General features: G+C 38.7%; 1 protein-coding gene across 3 annotated transcripts in view; it reads right to left on the bottom strand.

Moving 5' to 3' along the window:
- Ptp69D (Protein tyrosine phosphatase 69D) overlaps window positions 1–24,621 on the bottom strand; it is a 976,604-nt gene that overhangs the window by 129,535 nt on the left and 822,448 nt on the right. For all 3 annotated transcript variants that reach the window (XM_068226166.1, XM_068226167.1, XM_068226168.1), the window contains 3 exons: window positions 21,786–21,956; window positions 21,484–21,600; window positions 16,839–16,976 (listed from right to left, as the gene is read on the bottom strand). In XM_068226166.1, the coding sequence (XP_068082267.1) occupies window positions 16,839–16,976; window positions 21,484–21,600; window positions 21,786–21,956 (426 nt within the window). The remainder of the gene's footprint in view (window positions 1–16,838; window positions 16,977–21,483; window positions 21,601–21,785; window positions 21,957–24,621) is intronic.

Here is a 24,621-nt window from a genome sequence, read left to right as displayed (position 1 = left end):
AGACTGTAGGCCTACATTAGCTTCATCAGTCCTTGTGTCTCTATGTCACTTTCCTTGATAGACAAATCTATGAAATAAGATAGCATTTAAAACAATAGACTGTAGACCTAAATTAGCTTCATCAGTCCTTGTGTCTCTATGTCACTTTCCTTGATAGACAAATCTATGAAATAAGATAGCATTTAAAACAATAGACAGTAGGCCTAATTAGCTTCATCAATCCTTGTGTCCCTGTGTCACTTTTCTTGATGATACACAAGATAATGAATAAAAATAACATTAAAAACAATATTTCCTAAGGAGGAGACGGACGTAAAGTTACGTTTCTACACGAACGAATTACCAGAAACTCTACGAAGAAGTGTTTGAAGAGCTTCTTCAATGGGTCACTCACTGTCTGTTAGGGGATGCGCAAGTTCGGATTTGGACGAGGAAAACTGGTTATCACTTGATTGATTAGAGTCACTATCCAGAGATATGAATTCTTCGAGCGCGTCTTCACTCAGTCCATCGTTCTGCCAGTACTCTTCCTCACTGTTACGAACGTGGGAACAATATCCATCCCAGTCTTCTTTGCTAATAGAAGAAATTGCAGTTCTCATTACGGCTTCGAGCTTTGTCATGGAAATATCCCCAGTAACATTGCTTTCCCGTACAATCCTCTTTGCCTTCGCCCAAGCCAGTTCAATGGCATTAAACTCGCACATGTAACGTAAATGTTTTATAACACAGTTACGTAAGCCTCAATATGTAAATCGCTGTTCAACACTTAAAAGGTCAATACCGAACTGTTCGACTGGCCACTTGTATCATCAAAGGGAGACTGGCTGCTGGCTGACGATACTTTTAGGAAGAGCCATAGCCGAGACGACTGAGAGAGAAAGCTGCTCCCCCGTGTCCCACCTCACGTCCCGCTAGTCTTCTCTTCAGCTAGCATCTATAACTGCTTTCATTTGCGCGGCCAACTTCCCTGCCTTGCTACTGGTGTGTCAGTATTCTAAGTGACGTCATCTTCATTGCTATCTCTCGCCAGTCGCGTCAGCCATGCTTCATTCTCTTTCAGCCATGCACTGCTATCAAGAGCATACGAGGTCCCGCCTTTTTGAACCTTTTAAGAATAATTTTGTTCCCGACTGTAGAGTCTAAATAGTGTAAATCTATTCCCAGATGGTCTCTGATATTCCCAGTTGGTGTATATGTAGCAGAAGCCACTCCTTCCGAATAAAGAAGTGCTGAAGAAGGCATGCCAAACCATCAGCTGATAACTAGTGTATATTATGAGTTGTACTTCCGAATGTAACACATAAGTAGTAACTGGAAACATTCTTTTGATAACTGCGGCTGTTGAAACACAGACCCTTATTTTTAAGTACATTTCATGCTTGTTCTCTACATTTATCACATCAGGATTTGCATACACAGCTGTCCGTGAGATAAGACAGACCACATTGTTTAGGTTAGGTGTATGATCGCCCTGATAGTGCCACAGACGATAGTGCCAAAAGTTCAATGGAAAAAATAAATAACAGGAAAATATACCGCATTTATGGATATCAACAGGTGTGGCGGTAATGCGTTTGATTATCATAATGTTTAATTTCGTACGTTCGTTGTCTCCTTTTTTATTAACGCATACCCTAGTATGTTTTGTTTGGCGTCTCCGAAAATCGTTTAAAGTACGTAGGGACATAAAATTATTATTATTATTATTATTAGGTACGTTGGTGAGTAAAACAAACGTTTTAATTGGATAGCTTTTATCACATTTTAAACTTAACTTCTCTCCAAATATATATGGTACTTATATTGGCCCGAGTTACGAGATATTAAATGACCACATTGTTAATGATCTTGCCTGCTGTATAAATAGCAACAACTGTGAATATTTCTCGACTAAAGTAAACTTGTTTCCTCATCTCGAGGTGGTACAGCTCTTTTTACACCCCCCCCAGTGGAGGGGAGTTACATGTACTGCTTTTACCGCATATCAACCTTCCTGTCATTCGTAAATCTCTGGCAGTACGGTACCGGGAATCGAAGTTAGACCCCCGAAAACAGCAACTAATTGTGCTAACCATTACGCTGGCGGACATTATTAACTACAAAACACAGACATATAGTATGACTGATGCATGCTTGCTATGCGTGGGTTGGACACGAAGCTAGGACTATTCATCTATTTGTGTGACGTCATCAGAGCTGCAGTAGACCTACACTACAGAGGCGGACATTTCTTAACTGCGAAACACAGATGTACCGCATGGATTTGACGCGTTTTCACTGCGCAGGTCGTATGGACGAAACTATTCACAAATTTATGCGATGTTATCAGAGCTGCAATGAGACTTGCACCCGCTTCAAAGCGGAATCATCGTCATTTTCTGACGAACTACGTTGGGGGTCTTATAGGCAAGATTTATTTTTTTCACTTTCTTCGTCTCAAAAAGCCAGGAGGGGTCTAATACGCGAGGGGGTCTAATACATGAGTAAATACGGTATATTGAGGAAAATAACTGCAGCAGTTCTAGGGTTAATAACTATTTTATTTAAAGAGATATCGCAACATCAAGATATGAAGTAATTTCAATGACATGTATGCTCTGGGTCGAGCCTGGGTATATAATACGAGCCAATTTCTCCGAGAGGACAGTATAGGGAGAATACAGCACAGTACAGCATAGTAGAGACCTGTTGCCCAAGGCTGTGCCGGCAGTAAAGTTCAACTTTGTGCGCGAGTGTCGAGTCCAAATTTCGAACCAAGTACCGACAGCGGTATAAATCCTGCATTCTAAGTCTTTCCAAATGCTTAAACATTTCACGTGACTTATAATATACAAGTGTTAGACATCGGATGTCTTAACACCGTGTGCGATAGAACTGTTGATTAACTTATAAATTAATACGACGAGTCTACGTGTTAACTTCTACGAGTAAATTAACCAGCTGGACTTTGTTTATGAAAACTTTTTTTTTTCTTTTTGGCTAGTGGCTCAACGTCGCACCGACACAGATAGGTCTTATGGGGACGATGGGATAGGAAAGGACTAGGAGTGGGAAGGAAGCGGCCGTGGCCTTAATTAAGGTACAGCCCCAGTATTTGCCTGGTGTGAAAATGGGAAACCACGGAAAACCATCTTCAGGGCTGCCGACAATGGGATTCGAACCCACTATCTCCCGGATGCAAGCTCACAGCCGTGCACCCCAAAACGCACGGCCAACTCGCCTGGATTTGTAGAAACTACATGCCTAATACTTCATGGTTAGAAGTGAAGACAGTGCCATTAACTATTTAATATTTCGTGGTGATTGAGTGATAGTAGTGTTTCTCAACGCATCGGGAACACTAAGATCACGTGCGAAGTTGAATAAACAGACTTTATTTCAATTTCCTTGAACTGCATTAACCTGACAGTCAGAACTTAGTGAAGTCAGGATACCGTAACGGTTCAATTATCTTAGCATAGACTTTGTTTAAAACTTTTGGAATTGCATTAAACTGGCAAGTGGAACTTAGTAAATTCAGTGTCTCATGACAAGTCAAATACCTTACTAGTGGACTTGGTGCAAATTACTGAGCATATTAGACGTGCTACTTGGAACGAACAGTGCAATATCACTTGAAGTGGTGTGTGTAAACCAATGCCTCATGCATACTCCGACCGCCCGTATTGTCATGCGAACACCCGTCGATGGAGACGTGGTAACTTTGAGGGATGTAATGGTGGTGTTCCGGTCTATGGTGGACGTGGTAACTTCGAGGGATGGTGTTCCAGTGGTGGTGTTCCTGATCCATGGTAGACATGGTACTACAGTCTGCGAGGACACAGTCAAACGGAGCCAGTTCTTCAATAAGGTGTCTGTGTCATTAAAGAATAGTGTGAACGGTGTCTTATCAAGTAACTTTCAATTCAGCAAGTCACTTTAAAACTTTCCAGCAACTTTAATTCTCATTCAATATGATTTCGAACTCTTACATTCCAATTTTTCAAATGACTTGCTATTTCTTCAAACCAGTGTAATATTAAGTTGTAACATAAAAATGATATGGAAGCCTCCACCTTATCAATACAGTGTTTATTTACTATTGATTACAGTAAATCCAGTACCGGTTTTGACCCCTATGGGGTCATCCTCAGCTGTCATATATCAAACTAGTTTCAAAAACATCACATTACAAAGCGTTGCATATGCATGAAAACTGACACAATTTGACAAATGATTAAAAACAAGTTAAATGTTCAAATAGTAAGAATAATAAAATGGGTCCTTTCCTCTTTAACTTTTGAAAGTTACATGTTGTGAGGGGCATGTCACCTCATTATTTTGTTGATCTAATGAACATCAATTAAAATTTTTACATTACTTATGTATACTTATGTTTGTGAAGTTATTACTATTTACATTTGTGATATTGAGATATTACAATGTTTAAAAAAATTATATGTACATAAAAAGTTGATCCGATATAACAGGCCATTTAAAGAATGTATGAAGTAGTAAAAACAAAATAAAATGGGTCCTCTTTCTACTCTAACTTGTTACATGTTTGTTGTTACTACAATATTCCCGTTGGTATGGTAAGTACACAGGTATTATGGAGTGCTACTATTTAATGTTGAAACTTATAACTGTTTTTAATTCATTCCAGTGTTTTCTTCTTCAAATGATTGTATAATATTGCAGGTGATATACGGTATATATCTTTAAGATTCAAAACGTTGTTATGAAGAATTATGTCTTAATTTACAATCGGTCGGATGCATTGTCTGTGTACTATATTCTCAGCATGTACTAAATGCTGAGTTAAAATTGCATATAATGAGCTGAAGTTTATTTAGTTATAGCGTGCATCTTAGTATGGCATTATACTATGTCAAGTGCCAAACACTATACATTTTGATGTCTTGGGTGATAGCGTGAGGGATTCTTTTACACTGACTGACAGAGCAAATGCAACACCAAGAAGGAGTGGTTCGAAAGGGATGAAAGTTGGGGAAAAAACAGAGACGGCACGGACGAATAACTGATGTTTATTTCAAACCGATATGCAGGTTACACAATGCGCATGGCATCGACTCAGTAGGATGTAGGACCACCGCGAGCGGCGATGCACGTAGAAACACGTCGAGGTACAGAGTCAATAAGAGTGCGGATGGTGTCCTGAGGGATGGTTCTCCATTCTCTGTCAACCATTTGCCACAGTTGGTCGTCCGTACGAGGCTGGGGCAGAGTTTGCAAACGGCGTCCAATGAGATCCCACACGTGTTCGATTGGTGAGAGATCCGGAGAGTACGCTGGCCACGGAAGCATCTGTAAACCTCGTAGAGCCTGTTGGGAGATGCGAGCAGTGTGTGGGCGGGCATTATCCTGCTGAAACAGAGCATTGGGCAGCCCCTGAAGGTACGGGAGTGCCACCGGCCGCAGCACATGCTGCACGTAGCGGTGGGCATTTAACGTGCCTTGAATACCCACTAGAGGTGACGTGGAATCATACACAATAGCGCCCCAAACCGTGATGCCGCGTTGTCTAGCGGTAGGGCGCTCCACAGTTACTGCCGGATTTGACCTTTCTCCACGCCAACGCCACACTCGTCTGCGGTGACTATCCCTGACAGAACAGAAGCGTGACTCATCGGAGAACACGACGTTCCGCCATTCCCTCATCCAAGTCGCTCTAGCCCGGCACCATGCCAGGCGTGCACATCTATGCTGTGAAGTCAATGGTAGTCTTCTGAGCGGACGCCGGGAGTGCAGGCCTCCTTCAACTAATCGACGGGAAATTGTTCTGGTCGATATTGGAACAGCCAGGGTGTCTTGCACATGCTGAAGAATGGCGGTTGACGTGGCGTGCGGGGCTGCCACCGCTTGGCGGCGGATGCGCCGATCCTCGCGTGCTGACGTCACTCGGGCTGCGCCTGGACCCCTCGCACGTGCCACATGTCCCTGCGCCAACCATCTTCGCCACAGGCGCTGCACCGTGGACACATCCCTATGGGTATCGGCTGCGATTTGACGAAGCGACCAACCTGCCCTTCTCAGCCCGATCACCATACCCCTCGTAAAGTCATCTGTCTGCTGGAAATTCCTCCGTTGACGGCGGCCTGGCATTCTTGGCTATACACGTGTCCTGTGGCACACGACAACACGTTCTACAATGACTGTCGGCTGAGAAATCACGGTACGAAGTGGGCCATTCGCCAACGCCGTGTCCGATTTATCGTTCGCTACGTGCGCAGCACAGCGGCGCATTTCACATCATGAGCATACCTCAGTGACGTCAATCTACCCTGCAATTGGCATAAAGTTCTGACCACTCCTTCTTGGTGTTGCATTTGCTCTGTCAGTCAGTGTATGTTGTAGGCCGTATTGTGTTGGGTGTTGACACTGTGTGCATTGCACGGCTGCACGTCGAGATCACCCAAGACATCAAAATGTATAGTGTTTGGCACTTGACATAGTATAATGCCATACTAAGATGCACGCTATAACTAAATAAACTTCAGCTCATTATATGCAATTTTAACTCAGCATTTAGTACATACTGAGAATATAGTACACAGACAATGCATCCGACCGATTATAAATTAAGACATAATTCTTCATAACAACGTTTAGAATCTTAAAGATATTTATATCACCTGCAATATTATACAATCATTTGACGAAGAAAACACTGGAATGAATTAAAAACAGTTATAAGTTTCAACATTAAATAGTAGCACTCCATAATACCTGTGTACTTACCATACCAACAGGAATATTGTAGTAACAACAAACATGTAACAAGTTAGAGTAGAAAGAGGACCCATTTTATTTTGTTTTTACTACTTCATTCATTCTTTAAACGGCCTGTTATATCAGGTCAACTTTTTATGTACATATAATTTTTTTAAACATTGTAATATCTCAATATCACAAATGTAAATAGTAATAACTTCACAAACATCAGTATACATAAGTAATGTAAAAATTTTAATTGATGTTCATTAGATCAACAAAATAATGAGGTGACATGCCCCTCACAACATGTAACTTTCAAAAGTTAAAGAGGAAAGGACCCTTTGTAATGTGATGTTTTTGAAACTAGTTTGATATATGACAGCTGAGGATGACCCCATAGGGGTCGAAACCGGTACTAGATTTACTGTAATCAATAGTAAATAAACACTGTATTGATAAGGTGGAGGCTTCCATATCATTTTTATGGTGTAATAGCAATCAATACGGAAATGAAGCTCATAGATTATGATATTAAGTTGTACCGATGAACTTGCTAATGAGTGGGAACTTTGAAACTTAGCCACTTCGTTAACATTTCTATGAATTAGAACTTAGTTTATCTCCATATTACGTTAGAATTAGAACTTAGTGTATCTCCATATTATGTTAGTTAGTTAGTTAGCTAATTGAAGAATGAACTTTAACTCGAAATTTGATAGGCATATCAAGATTGAACTTTATTTGCTCGCACCAATTAATCATTTCAGAAAGGAACTCTAATTAATAATTAATTTCATTAGTTCCATTACTAGGAATGATCTTTATTTTTCAAGATGAAATTAATTAATGCCGTTATTCATGAACCTCATGAATGAACATTATTCATTTAAAGTAACTAATTATTTCAAGGTGATCTTAATTAATGTTGTCATTTATAAAATTCAAGAATGAACTTTCTTTGTCCAAGTTAATTAATTATATGAAGAAGAGATTTTATTAATTTTATTGGTGAACTTTATTCTAAGTGTTTGTTGCTAGTACGATTGACACAATTTATTATCAGTTTATTGAGTGTTACTGTAAGTATGGATGAGAGTTCAATTTTACAAATATTCAAGGCAATGATAGGCCATTCATTTACTTTGACTGATTTTAGTAAAGTTTATGTGGCCAGCATAAGCAATCTTTTACTCCCTTTCTGTACTATCTCCTAACATAGGACCGCACACGCGCTGCGAAACCCTCATGCTCAATTACACACGTCAATGAGTGCTTGTCAGTTACTCGTACAATATATATACATATATGTGTGTGTCAATATATAGTGTCAATCTTTAGTAAAGTATCAATCTAATTTGGTGTCAATCACTCCTAGCATCGAACCCAAGTCCAATCCTTAGGATTACGATGGACATTCGATAGAAAACGAGCGAGAGGGAGACCCTGAACAAGGTGGATCAATTCAATAAAGAGGAGTGCAAGAAGAAGAAACCTGGACAGGGACAAAATTATGGAAGAGGAATGGTGGAAGGAGAGGGGAAGGTAGAGAAGTGCCATAAATGCCCAAACTTGGCAGATATATATATACACACAACCCTTATACAGGGTGACCTTGATGGAAGGTTCCAATATTTACAGAAGAGGCAGAACGCAAAAAACAAAGGAAATAGGTCCTATAAACATTGGTTGCAAACTCAATATAATTGGAGTTTTGATTTGCTACCACTACTATCAGTGGTCCAACAGATGAGACTACTGCTACATTGGGGCAAAACACTCATAATTTCATGACTGGAAAGGACTAATGAGCTTAAATGATTTTAACATTTGCAATCGATGAAATTCAATTATGGTTTCCTTCTGGCAACTTAATTTTTTATAATTATCACGATATTCCAATAATTTATGGAGGGCAGTATGCAACAAAAGATTGAAATACGTACCTACCCAAACATTGGTCATAAACCTACTAGCATGCTGTGTTATGGTTTTATAACGTCGAAGGTTCATATCTTGCACTCCAAACACTTTGTCATAAAACAAATCCAAAACCATGGTACGTAGATGATTGATGCAGTACATCATGCATCGTGTGTGCGCATTTGTACTGTATCAAGCGAGAACGAATCGTGCTAGTCAACATTCAGTATTCCACTGAGTACTACAGACCGTATTGCTCTTGCAGTCAGGTTGGTTAGTTTCGTCAGGTGTATGGTAGTGCTCAAGTAGTGCATGTTTTGTTATGACACTGTAGTATTGTAATTCGTTTTCTTGTTTCCCTTCTCCGGCCTTACAAAAGTAATGGAGGCCTACTGTACAACACGGAAAGTAGCTGATATGATCTGTTACGGGCAAGAAAATGGAAGCAACCTATGGGCACGGAATCAGTATGCTGACAAATATCCAACACGTCGCACACTATCTGTACAGCTGCTTATTACCCTGCTCCAGTGCCTTTTGGAAACGGGATCCTTTGCACCAGAAACACGTATTCAGTGCCTGTGAAGCAATCTGGCAACAGGTAGGGGTGTTCCAACAAATGTGTGATTCCATGCGATGTAGGGTGGATGGCTGCATTGCAATGGCCGGCGGTGACATCAAGCACATGCTGTAAAGAGTAGATTAAAGACGTGGTGATTAATGATGTAATAGTGGTAGCAGACCATGACTCCGAAGATATTGGGTTTGTAACTATGTTTATAGGACCTTTTCCCTTCATTTGTTGTGTACTGCCTCCTCCATAAATGGTGGAACATTTTTAAGGACACCCTTTAGAAGGATTTCAGTCACTTAAAATCCTGTTTATTTTTTCAAACATGAAACTCAATAAAATTTTGTCACTCACAATGCAGGTTCTGATAAAAAGTGAACACCATATTTATGTACAGAAGAGAAATCTCCTAAATGTCTGGAAAACAATATCAATTAATGATTGGGAAACAGAGAGGCTGTTTCTTAGATTAATTACATTTTAAAAGAACAGAGATCAATGTATGTCATATAAAGAGCTACTTCAGTTCCTAGATTAAAGTTTTCACAACCAAGATAGCAGACATATTTTTTAGCGTATGTTGTGTGAAAGAGACAACCGGATGGAAATGTTACATTTCTCAAAGACTTCCCTCCGCTTTCACAGAGATTAACCTCGACTGACCACAACCTTTCCAATAATGACAAAGTTTCAAATTTTACTGACCTCATTGAACTGGTATTCAGATGGCGTGGAGTGACGTTAGTAGATGAATAATTTTGAGTGGTGTCTTTAAAAGTAGGAAAGATCACAATATGAAGATAAAGTTGGAATTCAAGAGGACAAATTGGGGCAAATATTTGTTTATAGGAAAGGGAGTTAGGGATTGGAATAACTACCCAAGGGAGATGTTCAATAAATTTCCAATTTCTTTGAAATCATTTAAGAAAAGGCTAGGAAAACAACAGATAGGGAATCTGCCACCTGGGCGACTGCCCTCAATGCAGATCAGTATTTATTGATTGACTGATCAATAAAGCAAAGGAGATTATCCTATTATGATTTGCAGGGATACAGTTTACTACAACCTACAGTATGTTAAATAGAAACTTATAGAAAATAGAAGCAGAATAACAAATAGTCTTTAACAGATTCAATAAGGTAGAGCTGTCACTACGAAACACTTTTTGGCATTTATCAAGTGGTGATGAAATCAGGCAAAATGTGGAAAACAATAGTCACTAGCAGAGATTCACAGATATATTTGAAAAGCTAAAATGCACAGCTTTCTAGCAGAGAAAATATGAAATTTAATCATTCAAAACTCCCAGGCTTTGAAATACATGCATTCATAACAGGTAGATTATAGTTTAGTTCATAAGACTTAGTTGAAAAATAAATTATCACACATTTTGTTGCACTACTGTTCAACGAAAATAATGGGCATTCAAGTGAAAATCTGAAGATTCTCTTTCTTTCTAAAATAATTCTTCAATTGTGGGGAGGAAATCAATATTTTAAGAATAACTGATAATTTTTTTAAAAATTAGGTCAGGTCAGGAAAGACTCTGCTATCGTATGTGACAGTAGACCTGTAACTGTCTGGCCGAGGGTTGGGCGGCCGATACCAAACCCGACAAACTAGGGGAAAAACAGCTATGGGTGGAAAAGTTTTCTCTTAGAAGGTTAGATGAGACCTTTGTGTAGGAAATGGCACATAAACTCATCAGCTGTTGCCTTGCAGTGAGGCAGGGGACTGCCAAAGGCTAAGGGAGACAACCCTTGAAAGAAAATCCTCTGAAACGTTAGGCCTAGCAAGTTAGTGGAAGAGAGGAATCTGAATTGCTTTCAAAACCAAAAGAAGCCTTGGACTGTTAAACAAACCCAATAAGGATGCAAGTTCTCCTGGTATTGATATTAATGACAGCTCAACGCTCGATGCTCCATCAAGATCCAGCAAGAGAAATAAAATCTACAAGACAACGACCACAATCAGAGTAACAACTCTGAATATCATTACCTGGATAGGGAAAATAGATGAGTGTGTTGATTTGATGAAAATGAAGAATATTAATGTACTAGGAGTGAGTGAAACCAAGTGGAAGGGACAAGGGTAAAAAGAACTCAGAGGAGGTTACTATCTATATTAGTCAGGAGAAAGTTCAATTAAGAATGGAGTGAGTGTTATAATGGACCATTCAATGAAACAGCATGTAATAGACATAAATTTCAAATCTGTAATGATTATCCAAGTCAATCTAAAATTAATAATGTTATTGGCTTTACGTCCCACTAACTACTTTTACGGTTTTCGGAGACACCGAGGTGCCGGAATTTAGTCCCACAAGAGTTTTTTATGTGCCAGTAAAACTACCGACACGATGCTGACGTATTTGACCACCTTCAAATACCACTGGACTGAGCCAGGATCGAACCTGCCAAGTTGGGGCCAGAAGGCCAGCGCCTTAACCATCTGAGCCACTCAGCCCGGCAATCTAAAATTAAACCCTACCCAGAACATTATTATCATTTAGTGCTATGCCCCACAAGTAGGTTGTGATAATTCAGAGAAAGACCTATTTGAAGAATCCTTGGAAGAGCAAAGTTAGAAGTGAAGGAACCATTGTTATTGGTGACATGAATGCCCAAGTATGGTGTGACAGGCAAGGTTATAAGAGCATCATGGGCACACGTGGATGGGGACCAAGGAACGCTGAGGGAAATAAATAACATAGTTATTGGTAATACCTGGTATCACAAACAGAAAAGTCACAAAATCACCACAAATGGATGGAATGGGCAACAGGAGTCCATCATTGATTATATTATGGTACATAAATATATACAAGAAATGTTGCTGGATGTGAAAGTGCTCCCAAGTGTGTCTCGACAGTGATCATAAGCTCCTTGTTAGCCGTTTCAGGTTTAAAAAGTTGAAGGAAACAAGAACCATCCAGGACAAGAAATTAAAGGTATGGAAATTGAAGGATAAAGAGAAGGCCATAGAATATCAAGAAAAAATCCAGCAGTGAATACCAAAAAACAGACACTACAACGGTTCAAGAAGAATGGAAAAATTTCAAGGGATGTTTGGTCAAGACAACAGAGGAGACATGCGGAAGAAGAAATTTTTTTTGCTAGGGGCTTTACGTCGCACCGACACAGATAGGTCTTATGGCGAGGATGGGATAGGAAAGGCCTAGGAGTTGGAAGGAAGCGGCCGTGGCCTTAATTAAGGTACAGCCCCAGCATTTGCCTGGTGTGAAAATGGGAAACCACGGAAAACCATGGAAGAAGAAATGGCAAAAGGAAATGGAAAGACACACTATGATGGAATGATAAAACAAGAGACACAGTCCTTAAAAAGAACAATACCTACAGAAAATATTTCAAAAGTCAAACAGATAAGGACAAAGAACTCCATAAGTTGGCAAAAAAAGAATCTAAGCAGGTTGTCAGAGCAGAAAGAGAAAAATGGTTGAATGAACGGAGTGATAAACCAACGGCCGATTTCTGGAATGACAGTTATCTGTAGATGCATAGTTATCAGCGACTTAACATGGTGATACGTTTAAAATTAGTTTCCTAAACAACAGTTATTGGCTTCTTTACAGATATCTCCGCAATGACTGGTAACTGCAGCTAGTGCTGTAGTTACCTCTAGGTTAGAGCTAATTCCAACAAATCCGGTATGAGGCGCCACTCCATACCGTTTTGTACAAGGTCTTATATTAATTTCGTGAACATTAGTAGGTGATAATGAACTGGTTATAGTATATTTACAGTCATTCATTCTAGTTTTAACGTGCTTGAGTGTGCTGGAGTCGACAATATTTCAGTCAGTACGTTTACTTCCACCTTATCATCGGCTTTATTCACTGATTCCACTTGTATTGTGTCATATGTTCCAGCTGTTTAGAGGTTACAATCTCCTTGAAGTATGTCGCCTCTACTGTAGATGTATCTTCCAATACAGGAAATTAATCGTCAAATAAAATAGAACTCGAATCAAACTGATTTTCATCAGGATCCTTCAGTGTAGCTATAATCATACGTCCCACCAACAGTCAGTGAACACCCAATCTAAAATTATAGAGTATTTACCATTAATATTTACATTTGTACTAAATAATATATATCTTAGGTATAAGACTGCTGAATAATAAATATAAATTTTTCATTGCTTTTTTTAATGTTAATATATCATTTAACCAGTGACGTGAGGTCTCATAGACTACCAATAAACATAAAACATCTGGATTAATTTAATTAAAAATCTTGCAGAAGATGTAGTTTATGTTACTTTCCTATCTGTGTCAACACACTTCACACTCTGAGTCAGGGTTAGCTCACTACGTTCGATTGAAATTCTCAAGTGGACTTCACGTCAGCAGTTACGAGAGTATTTTTGTCAATGCATGTTTTGTGGTCAGTGTAAGTAAAACATGACAAATTACTAGTCCGTTGCAGTTATTAAGAGCTACAAATTCTCAGTTCGAGAAGTACATTAGGGAACTACTAAATGAAAAATTTAGTGATATGGCTATTTTCTTTTGCCTGTTGGTGATCGCAGCTTTAATGCGTTCATGTTGTTCAAGTTGTGCCACAAAAGCCCGGAAAAAATGGAATTGGAATTCTTATAGAGTTTGGCATCTGATCAGGTCAAATTACAAGTCAAAGAAGAATGATAAACGAGCGAGTTCCCAAGAGATACGAGTAGGAATAAACAAGATTTTGCACATAAGACTCGGTGCCGACATACGGAAGAAAAACTGAAGAAACGGCAATCTTGCCATACATGTCCAGCAACCTTGAAGAGAAAAACAGTATATGCATGTTTTAAGTAGGAGTTTTCAGTTTGTTTGCTATCTACTAAAAAAATCTGCAACAGCTGCAGCGAGAACAAATGGATATCGCATCATCAGTGCAGGAATGATAGGTTCCAAAGTGTGCTGCACGCTTTCATTTTTGTGATTATTTTTGTTTACGCTTGTTGTCTTCTGGATCAGGGAAAAGTGATTTGTTTGGTAATTGCTGTGTATTTTTATAATTTTACTGACGACAACGATCAAGATGAAATTTAAGATGATGTCTGCATACTGTGAATAAGAAAGAAGGGGAAATATATCTTAGCATTATTAGATCGTACATATATTCATATTATGAAAGATTACTACATGTTGAAGCAGACTGATTGAGATGACTGTGTTCATATTTACCAACCATTCAACTGTAGAAAACTTCTGCTGGTAAAAGTAACTAGATATTACCAAAATAACCCTAAAAACATTTGCGTAGAGACATCTATTGGAGGACGAGAGATACTTAACATGACGATAACTGTACTGTTTATTACCAGGGCTTGGAAATCTGGATTTAAGTTTCCGGAAACTCATTAAAGTTAACAGCGCAGTTAAAGTTACAAGCGCAGTTAGGTAACTCACAGGTAACTGTGGTGTACCAGAAACCGGCCATAAATGAAGATTTAGATGGCAAGAGAAAAATGTTGTATGGAATGATGAAGAATAGGAGGAGGGATAAAGAACAGACTAATTATCTGACTAGTGATAGTTGGTACCTCATTACAGACGACAGATCAAAGAAGAATTGAAGAATTATTTTGATATGCTGTTAAATTTGAATGGTATCACAAACATTCCATTAGACAGACTAGTTAATGATGGAAGGATGGAAGACACTATAACAGATCTGACATGGAATGATATAGAATATGCATGGAAGTATATTAAAACAGGAAAATCTCCAGGAATTGATGAAGTATGGGAGATGCAGGAAAGCAGTGGATGTATAGACTTTTTCACAAGATATGGAAGGATGGGCAGATACCAGCAGTTTGGACAAAAGGTATCATCATTCCACTCTATAAGAAAGGTGACAGGAAGAAATGTTCCAATTACAGAGGAATTACATTAACTTCTCAAGTGGGAAAGCTGAATGAAAGGATTTTAGAAAGAGAAATAAGACCACTGATAGAATTAAAGTTATTAGAGGAACAATACAGATTCCGGAAAGGCAGATCAACAGATGACAAATATTTGGACTGCGTCAACTAATGGAGAAGTATTATGAACATAATAAGGTCCTTTGGCTGGCCTTCCTGGATATCAGAAAAGGGCTTTGATGCTGTAAGCAGGGACAAAGTCTGGGAAGTGTTGAGAAACAGTGGAATCAATAATGACATAATACAACGAATTGAGAATTTATATGACGACATCAGTAGTCTCGTCAAAACACCATCAGGAATGACGGAACCCTTTAGAATAACTAAAAGCGTAAGACAAGGTGGAGTTTTTTTTTTTTTTTTTTTTTTTTGCTAATTGCTTTACGTCGCACCGACACAGATAGGGCTCATGGCGATGATGGGACAAGGAAGTGCTGGGAATGGGAAGGAAGTGGCCGTGGCCTTAATTAAGGTACAGCCCCAGCATTTGCCTGATGTGAAAATGGGAAACAACTGAAAACCATTTTCAGGGCTGCCGACAGTGGGGTTTGAACCTACTATCTCCTGAATACTGGATACTGGCCGCACTTAAGCGACTGCAGCTATCGAGCTCGGTAAGGTGGAGTTCTGTCACCTCTTCTCCTCATTACTGTGATGAATGACATTCAAGAACAAGTATGCCAAAACGTTGAAAACAAAATGAAAGTCATGCTATTTGCTGATGACATCTGTATATGGGGAGATTCCAAGGAGGAACTTCAGGATCAGATCAATGCATGGACAGTAACAGCTAAAGGGTACAGCCTAAGATTTAGTCAGGAAAAAAGGGAAGTGTTGGTTATGCAGAGAAAGGGTCAACCTGAAGGTTACATTGAAATAGAGGGTAAACAACTCAAGATATCCAACAAATTCAAATATCTAGGAAGCATGATATCAGCAACAGGCTCCACTGAAGAGGAACTTACCAGCAGGATTCAAACTGGAGGAACATTCTATAGAGTTGTCCGAGACCTAATATGGAACCCAAAAGTACCATTGAAATGCAAGCGAGCAATTTATCTGACTTATTACATGCCAATTTTGACATAAGGGAGCGAGACCTGGACCATGAGATAAAAGGATGAAGATTCATCCGAGCGATGGTTGGCAAAACAAGACGAGATGAAATTCGTAATGAGAACATCAGGTTGGTAGAATGCAGGATAACATAACTCTGCGTAGACTCAAATGGAATGGTCACATGCGAAGGATGGATCCTGATTGCATACCCAGAAAAATGTATGATCTGCAGTTAAAATATTCAAGATCAAGAGGGCGGCCAAGAATAAGACATACAGACATAGTGAAAAACGATATTCAGAAACGAGGAAGGGACTGGGACAGCACTGAAGAAGGAGAAAAGTACAAAGACAGAAGTTGGTGAAGGGGCTTCATTCGCCGGCCCATCATATAGATGGAACAACGTGGGATATATATGTATGTAATTGATAATTTTCACAAATTTTCTTAAGGAGTTATAATTTATAATGCAGGGGAGTTCATGTCAACTGAAATACAATACAAATTATTTGCTAATGCTTCTATTCAGAGTTATGTACAGGAGTTAAGATGACATACAATGGCTATTACTTTTGCTACTACTGTATTTGACTGAAAGAAATAGTAAATATCAAGTGACATAATTACCTTTGTGTTAGTAACACTAAATTCTCTTCTCGTGTAATAAGGACAGCTCTCACTTTGAATATATTTTACATGGATGTGTTCATGGCTCATTTCATCATCGGGCCAGTATCGTAAACACTTTTTCACACCATCTCCAACCTGAAATAAAGAGTACACTATATATATTTTTCACAAGAAAGTAAACAGATAAATTTTGCAGACTTATTTCCTTTAACAATGATATTGCTTTTATGTTCCACTAACTACTTCGGCAGTTTTTGGAGATGCCAAAGTGCCAGAATTTAGTCCCACAGGAGTTCTTGTACATGCCAGTAAAACTACAGACATGAGCCTGACGAATTTAAGCACCTTCAAATACCACCGGACTCAGCCAGGATCAAACCTGCCAAGTTGGGGTCAGAAGGCCAGCGCCTCAACCATATCAGCCACTCAGCCCGGCTTTACTTCCTCTCAAGCTACTTCTAAGAACAAAACAAATGATGGCATTTTAGACAGTATAGCTTGCTGCAGTTTGCATACGAGGGGGGATCAAATATAAACAGGATTTTATTTTCTATTTAAATTTATTGAAAAACACAAGGCAATTAGAATTTATTTTTCCACATAGTTTCCTGCTTTGGAAATGCATTTGTCCCAGCATATGGGCAGCATTTTGATGCCCTCATCGTAAAAAGAACAGGGTCGTGTCACCAGCCAATTGCTCACAAGGTCTTCCACACACTCGTCATTTTCAAATCGTTGCCATCCTAGAGTTTCTTTAAGCGGTACGAACAAATTAAATACACAGGGCGATAAGTCCGGGCTGTAAGGACGATGATCAAACGTTGCTGTAAGCCTCTGACAGACCTCCAAACATCTCCAATGATGCATAGTCAATCAGCCTCTTTCAAAGTTAGCAAACATTCAGTACTACATAGTAAATGAAGCTGGTGAATGATGCTATAGATCTGTCATTTCAAATGGCCATTCATCCAGTATTCAGAGGTCATGTCTGTCCTTTTCGCTGCTTCATCCAACCTGCATTAATCTTTGATAAGTTTGTAAATGTCAGCAGCAGAAAAACCATGATATTTAAATTTTGTCACTTGCAGTACGACCTCGCCATCAACTTCTGTTGGTCTGATTTCTAATGCATCTCACTATCAGATAGCTCCTCAATTGTAATCGCATAGGATGAATGGACCTCGAACCAACTCTCAGATCCAGGTAAAAATCCCCGACCTGGCCGGAAATCAAACCCAGGGCCTCCATGTAGGAGGCAGGCAAGCTACCCCTAAACCGTGGCACCAGCCAACTAGGTACACTGTATTATCGAAGGTCATGCAGCACATGAAAATTCTTCTTAGTTTTGATTACTGCGTTGATGGGGTGAAAGTTCCTTTTGGGGATCATTGTAAGTATCTAGGTGTTAATATCAGGAAAGATCTTCATTCAGGAAATCATATAAATAGGATTGTAAATAAAGGGTACAGATCTCAGCACATGGTTATGAGGCTGTTTAGGGGTTGTAGTAAGGATGTAAAGGAGAGGGCATATAAGTCTCTGGTAAGACCCCAACTGAGTATAGTTCCAGTGTATGGGACCTTCACCAGGATTACTTGATTCAAGAACTGGAAAAAATCCAACGAAGAGTAGCTCGATTTGTTCCGGGTGATTTCCGACAAAGAGTAGCATTACAAAAATGTTGCAAAGTTTGAGTTGGGAAGTCTTGGGAGAAAGGAGACGAGCTGTTCGACTAAGTGATATGTGGAAGATGTGTTGTTGTTTGAGTCATCAGTCCATAGACTGGTTTGATGCAGCTCTCCATGCCACCCTATCCTGTGCTAACCTTTTCATTTCTACGTAACTATTGCATCCTACATCTGCTCTAATCTGCTTGTCATATTCATACCTTGGTCTACCCCTACTGTTCTTACCCCCTACACTTCCTTCAAAAACCAACTGAACAAGTCCTGGGTGTCTTAAGATGTGTCCTATCATTCTATCTCTTCTTCTCGTCAAATTTAGCCAAATCGATCTCAAGGGTCCTATCTTCCATTCTCAGTTCAATATGGACAAAAATGAAATTCTTAGATTTAAATAAGTGATATGTTGCATGTATTGCATGTAACATTGCATGTATTGTAATAGAAAGAATTTCTAGCGACAAGAAACAATATGTATTGAATAGGTGGAAAACAAAAATAAAAATTGTATGCAATTTATAAGTGATACGTTCCAAGCTGTCACTGGGGAGATGGCATGGAATGACATCAGTAGACTAGAAGGTAGGAAATCACAATATGAAGATAAAGCTGGAATTCATGAGGACAAATTGGGGCAAATATTCATTGATAGGAAGGGGAGTTAGGGATTGGAATAACTTACCAAGGGATGTGTTCAATAAATTTCCAATTTCTTTGCAATCATTTTAGAAAAGGCTAGGAAAACAACAGATAGGGAATCTGCCACATGGGCGACTGCCCTTAATGCAGATCAGTAGTGATTGATTGATTGAGTGCTTCTCTGCTTGCTTGGGAAAGCAAGATGAGAGTGGTTTTAGGAGCAAGGTTTGGAACAGCTGTACTGCTATTTCTCACAAATCCAATTCTATTCTTGGTCATTTTGAAAACTTTGCAAATTTGTTTGTGAAGAATGCATTCCAAGATTTTCATTGTATGGCCTAGAAGTTGGAAATGTTCATCAGCCATCCCATTTTTGAGTGCCACAGCTTAGCCACAAGGTCATATGGACTAGTGGCTTTTCTTGGCTTCATCTACAGTACTTCAAAAGCTCTCTTGACGATGTTGATTTGTTTTATGAGACCTGCGACGGATCAAGAACTTTGGGTTAGTGGGTGTGGGAATCATTAAGCAGAGATCTTTCTGAGGTAGCTTTGCTAATTTTCTCTCGCTTTCTTCCAATTCACCAGCAATCGGTCCGTTTCGTCACTGACAACAGTTGAGCTCCCGTTCTCATAAAGTAATGCATACCGAGGGCCTTTTGTTGCTGTCACAGTTTTCTTTGCTTACCTATGGGCTTTTCACAGATATTCCAACACAATGGTGTTTTGTTGTCGAGAAACTTGTGATATAACCATTTCTTTTGGCGTACTGCAATTTCATTCAATTTGTGTTTCTTATGACTGTAATACATACTTATATATTCAGGACTGAATACTGCTTACACTTGAAGTGAGGTATAGGTAAGCTGGTTTCTTTAGGAAGTTGTTCCATGAAGGAGCAAGGAAAGAGCTGTCATCAGCCCAATTCTGAGACATATGTATTAGTGAACATTACTATAAATAACTAGGAGCTTTTTGGGGCAACGTGCATCCTCCCCACCCCACTAAACCTAGATTTTAAATGAAATAGTTTAATGTACACAGTATGGATCCTATGTATACATTATGGGTCAAATTGTGCACATTATATTTTAATGCTGGGAACAGGGTAGATAAAGATATCAACAAGTTTAGTTTGGTAAAACTTACGTTCTATACAAGTAATGGAAAGGAATAAACTAAACATGAACAGGAATATATAATATGAACATACAATATGATAAACATAATTGCAGGCCAGTCTGGGAAGAGTTCGCGATAGAAAGTCAAGACTGGGACAAACATGGAAACGCAGGACAAGGATAATGTTAGCATTTTCATACACTGCGATATTCCTGTACATGAGTTCTCCCCTCATTAGTGCCAGTTCTTCTACATCTATTGCTTTGCTTTACATGCTTTGCTATTTGCTTTACATGCCACTAAATACTTTTATGGTTTTCAGATGCAGAGGTGCTGGAATTTAGTCCTGCAGAGTTCTTTTACATGCCAGTAAATCTACTGACACAAGGCTGACATATCTGAGCACCTTCAAACACCACCGGACTGAGACAGGATCGAACCTGCCACATTGGAGTCAGAAGGCCAGCGCCTCAACCATCTGAGCCACTCAGCCCGGCTAGGAACAAACTAGTAATAAATCAAGAAACAGGAACACAAACAGGAATATGTAATATGAACATATAATATGATCAACATAATTGCAGGCCAGTCTTGGAAGAGTTAGCAACAAAACGTGAAGACTGGGACAAACATGGAAACACAGGACAAGGATAATGTTAGCATTTTCATACACTGCGATATTCCTGTACATGAGTTCTCTCCTCATCAGTGCCAGTTCTTCTACATCTATTCCTTCTCAGCCCCTGGTGAACTGATTTCTGCTTTCCAGCTACATGAGGAGGGCAGGCATGACCATGGCCTTGAACTGGTGCTGAATAGGTGCATCCTACCTTCATCTTGAATCAGTGTGAACATTCATTGAGAGACCACCTTAACAGATCTTCTATTCCAGCTTTCTCCTATCTTACACTTTCCATATCAAGACTGAAGATCTGTCAGGATGGTCTCTCAATGTGAGATGAAGTCCTCCCAGCAGAAATGAATTCATTGAAGGCTGAGAAGAAATCTTTCTACACATAACTTGCTATATCATTTGTCAGTTCATTTCCTTTATTTACTTAACTCATTGTTGAATTATTACACCCTCGCATGATTCTCAAAACAAGTTACGGAAATTTAATCATCAAAATAACTTTCTGACACTATCCTACAGAATTTCATACTAAGAAGTAAAAAATTTAATAAAACAAAAACACTCACATCAGAGAGCATGACTAGTGTGCTGATGCCTTGCTCAGAAATCATCCTCCAGAAGTCAGGAATTGTCATTTCCAATGGATCTTGAGTGATGATAAATGATTCTGAGTTGTCATATCCCTGGGAATAAATAAATAAATAAATAAATAAATAAATAAATAAATAAATAAATAAATAAATAAATAAATAAATAAATAAATAAATACAGCACATTTTAAAAAAATAAACAAAAATTCTCACAAAAATGGCATGTGCATTCTTTTTATTAACAATTTCCAACAACTGCATCTTATAAGACAACCTACTTCAATAAAAGAGGCATTGATATATGTAGAATGCTCTCTTCCAGGTATAGGTGTTAATATTACACGATTGCGGTCATATGGAATGATAAGTTCACTGCGATTCTTCGTCTGATTTTCATCTCCTCTGCCAACAGAAAAGGATTTGTGATCTTCTAAGACTCTATTGATCTTCTGGAAAAACAAAAGAACAATTAAATCAATTAAAGTAAATTTCACAAAATAATATCAACTGCACTATCTAGTCTAAGGAGGTAATTAATCAAATGAGGACAATGGATAATTAGGGAAAAGTAAGAGTTGGGTACAAAATACTTTTCAAACAACATTATTCTCCATCCCGCGGACTAGGGAAAATAATAGTAATCCATCATCTGTAATAATCACATAACCACATTTCAGTTGAGAATTGTAGTGCAGATACGGTATATTAGATAGTATCTTGCCTGTTACATTCGTGTGTATTTTTGTGCAAATGGCAGGTTTCATTTCTATTACAGCATAGTACGATAAAGTAGTACAAATATTAATCTGTCTACATGTTTAACTTCAATGGTAATCCTTGAGTACCGGTAGTTCTTGTGATTATCTAACTTTAGGCCTAATTGGAATTTTCATATCTGTTTGTGCTTAGTAACAACCTACTGTAATTAGGATATGAAAAAATGTAGTTTAAAAATTATTGTAGTGTATTATAGTAACTTATTAGAAATTAGAGTGCTTATTTCACTTTTTTGAGTAGTCTTGCAAATTTCGAACTTTAATTGTAATCTCCTTTTCTGTTTGTGCTTAGTAATAACCTGTTGTAATTAGTATACATCTGAACGTAGTTTAAAATTATTGTAGTGTATTATACTATCTTATTAGAAAATAGTGTGTTTATTCTATTACTGTGAAATATTTGTGTAGTATAGTATCTGCAGTATCTATTGAAACACTCTTACTAGAATTCTGTTGTAGTAATTCGGGTAGACTTAACTGCAGTTTAGAATTGTGTAATTCTTGTGTATTAGCTCTGTTTCCAGTAATTAACAGTAATTTTCATCCCGCTAAGGTGTTGTAGGAATAAAAAAATCATACAACTAAGTAGTACTGTAGTGTAGTAGTAGCCTATATTAATTACCTTATTGTTGTGTGATCTTTGTGAACTATCCTAGACAATATTCCTTTCCTTTCATTTTTATTTTGCACAGAATAAGTTATCTTACTTTGCCTTTACTTTTCATTATTCAGTAAAGAATGGCTAAGGAGTGCAAGTGTAGAAGCTGTGGGTGTGGCCAGGCATTAAGTAGTATGAGGGAGGAGTTGGAGAGTTTGAGGGTGATAATTAGGATTCTCTCAGAGGACAGGAAGGAAAGTAGGCCTCCCTCAAACAACGTACAAGATACAGTAGGTGTAAAAGAGGGATGGGAAGGAAAGGGGGATATTGTAGAAGACAGGTGGTTTAATGTTTTAAGGGAAAGGACATTGCTGGCTAAGGGCTCCATTCAGGATCAGAATTCAGGACAGGTGTCTGTGTGAAATCCGTACAAGTCACTGCAGGTAGATCAACAGAGGGAAGATGAGGAACAGGGAAATGTTGCTGAGAAGTGTGGAAGTACGAGAAAGGGAAAAGGTAGGAAAGGGAAATATGGAGTAGTGGATAGGAAAAGACAGGTGGAACAGGGTCATGGGATGGAGAAAAGAAAGGAGGAAGTAGCTTCTGCAGCTGTCAGGAAAGATAGGACTGACAAGGAGGGGAGGGGATTAAATATATATACTCACCAGAAATTGTAATAGGAGTTGAATCATGGCTGAGAAATGATATTATGGATGCAGAAATTTTCTCACGGAACTGGAGTGTGTATTGTAGAGATAGGATAGGAATGGTGCGAGGGGAAGTATTCATTCTTGTGAAAGAAGAATTTGTAACCTACAAAAAAGTAGACAAACATGAAATTCTAGGTGTAAGGCTCATCTCTAAAGATGATAGGCAACCTGATGTCTTTGGAGTGTACAGACCGGGAAAGGGCAGCACAGACTCTGATTCAGAATAATTTGATAAGATAATCAGCTATGTGGGAAACGATAAGGAAAGGAACGTGATTGTAGCGGGCGATCTCAATTTACCAAATGATAATTGGGAAGGTAATGCGAACGACAAGAAGCATGACCATCAAATGGCAAATAAGTTAATATGGGAAGGGCATCTGATTCAGAAAGTGATGGAACCAACTAGAGGGGAGAATATTCTGGATGTGGTGCTGGTAAAACCAGATGAGCTCTATAGAGAAACCAAAGTAATGGATGCTATTAGTGATCACAAAGCTGTTTTTGTGGTAGTTAAAAATAAATGTGAAAGAAAGAAAGATATTAAAATTAGGACTATTAGGCAGTACCATATGGCTGATAAAACAGGCATGAAGGAGTTTTTATAAAGTAACTATGATCGGTGGAAAATGATAAATGAAAATGTAAACAGACTCGGGGATGGGTTTAAAGCAATTGTTGAGGAATGTGAAAATAGGTTTGTATGTTTAAAGGTGGTAAGGAATGGTAAAGGTCCAATATATTATAACAGAGAAGTAAAGAGACTAAGAAGGAGGTGCATGTTGTAAGAAATACAGTTAGAAATGGCTGTGGAAGCAAGGAGAAATTGAAGGAACTTACAAGGAAATTGAATCTAGCAAAGAAGTCAGCTAAGGATAATATGATGGCAAGCATAATTGGCAGTCATACAAATTTTTGTGAAAAACGGAAGAGTATGTATAGGTATTTTAAGGCAGAAACAAGTTCCAAGAAGGATATTCCAGGAATCATTAATGAACAAGGGGAGTGTGTATGCGAGGATGGTCAATAG

This window comes from Anabrus simplex, chromosome 2 (genome assembly GCF_040414725.1).
Source record: "Anabrus simplex isolate iqAnaSimp1 chromosome 2, ASM4041472v1, whole genome shotgun sequence".
Lineage (NCBI taxonomy): Eukaryota > Metazoa > Arthropoda > Insecta > Orthoptera > Tettigoniidae > Anabrus > Anabrus simplex.
The sequence above is the reverse complement of the archived record's forward strand: the minus strand, read 5'-3'. Positions and strand labels throughout refer to the sequence as shown.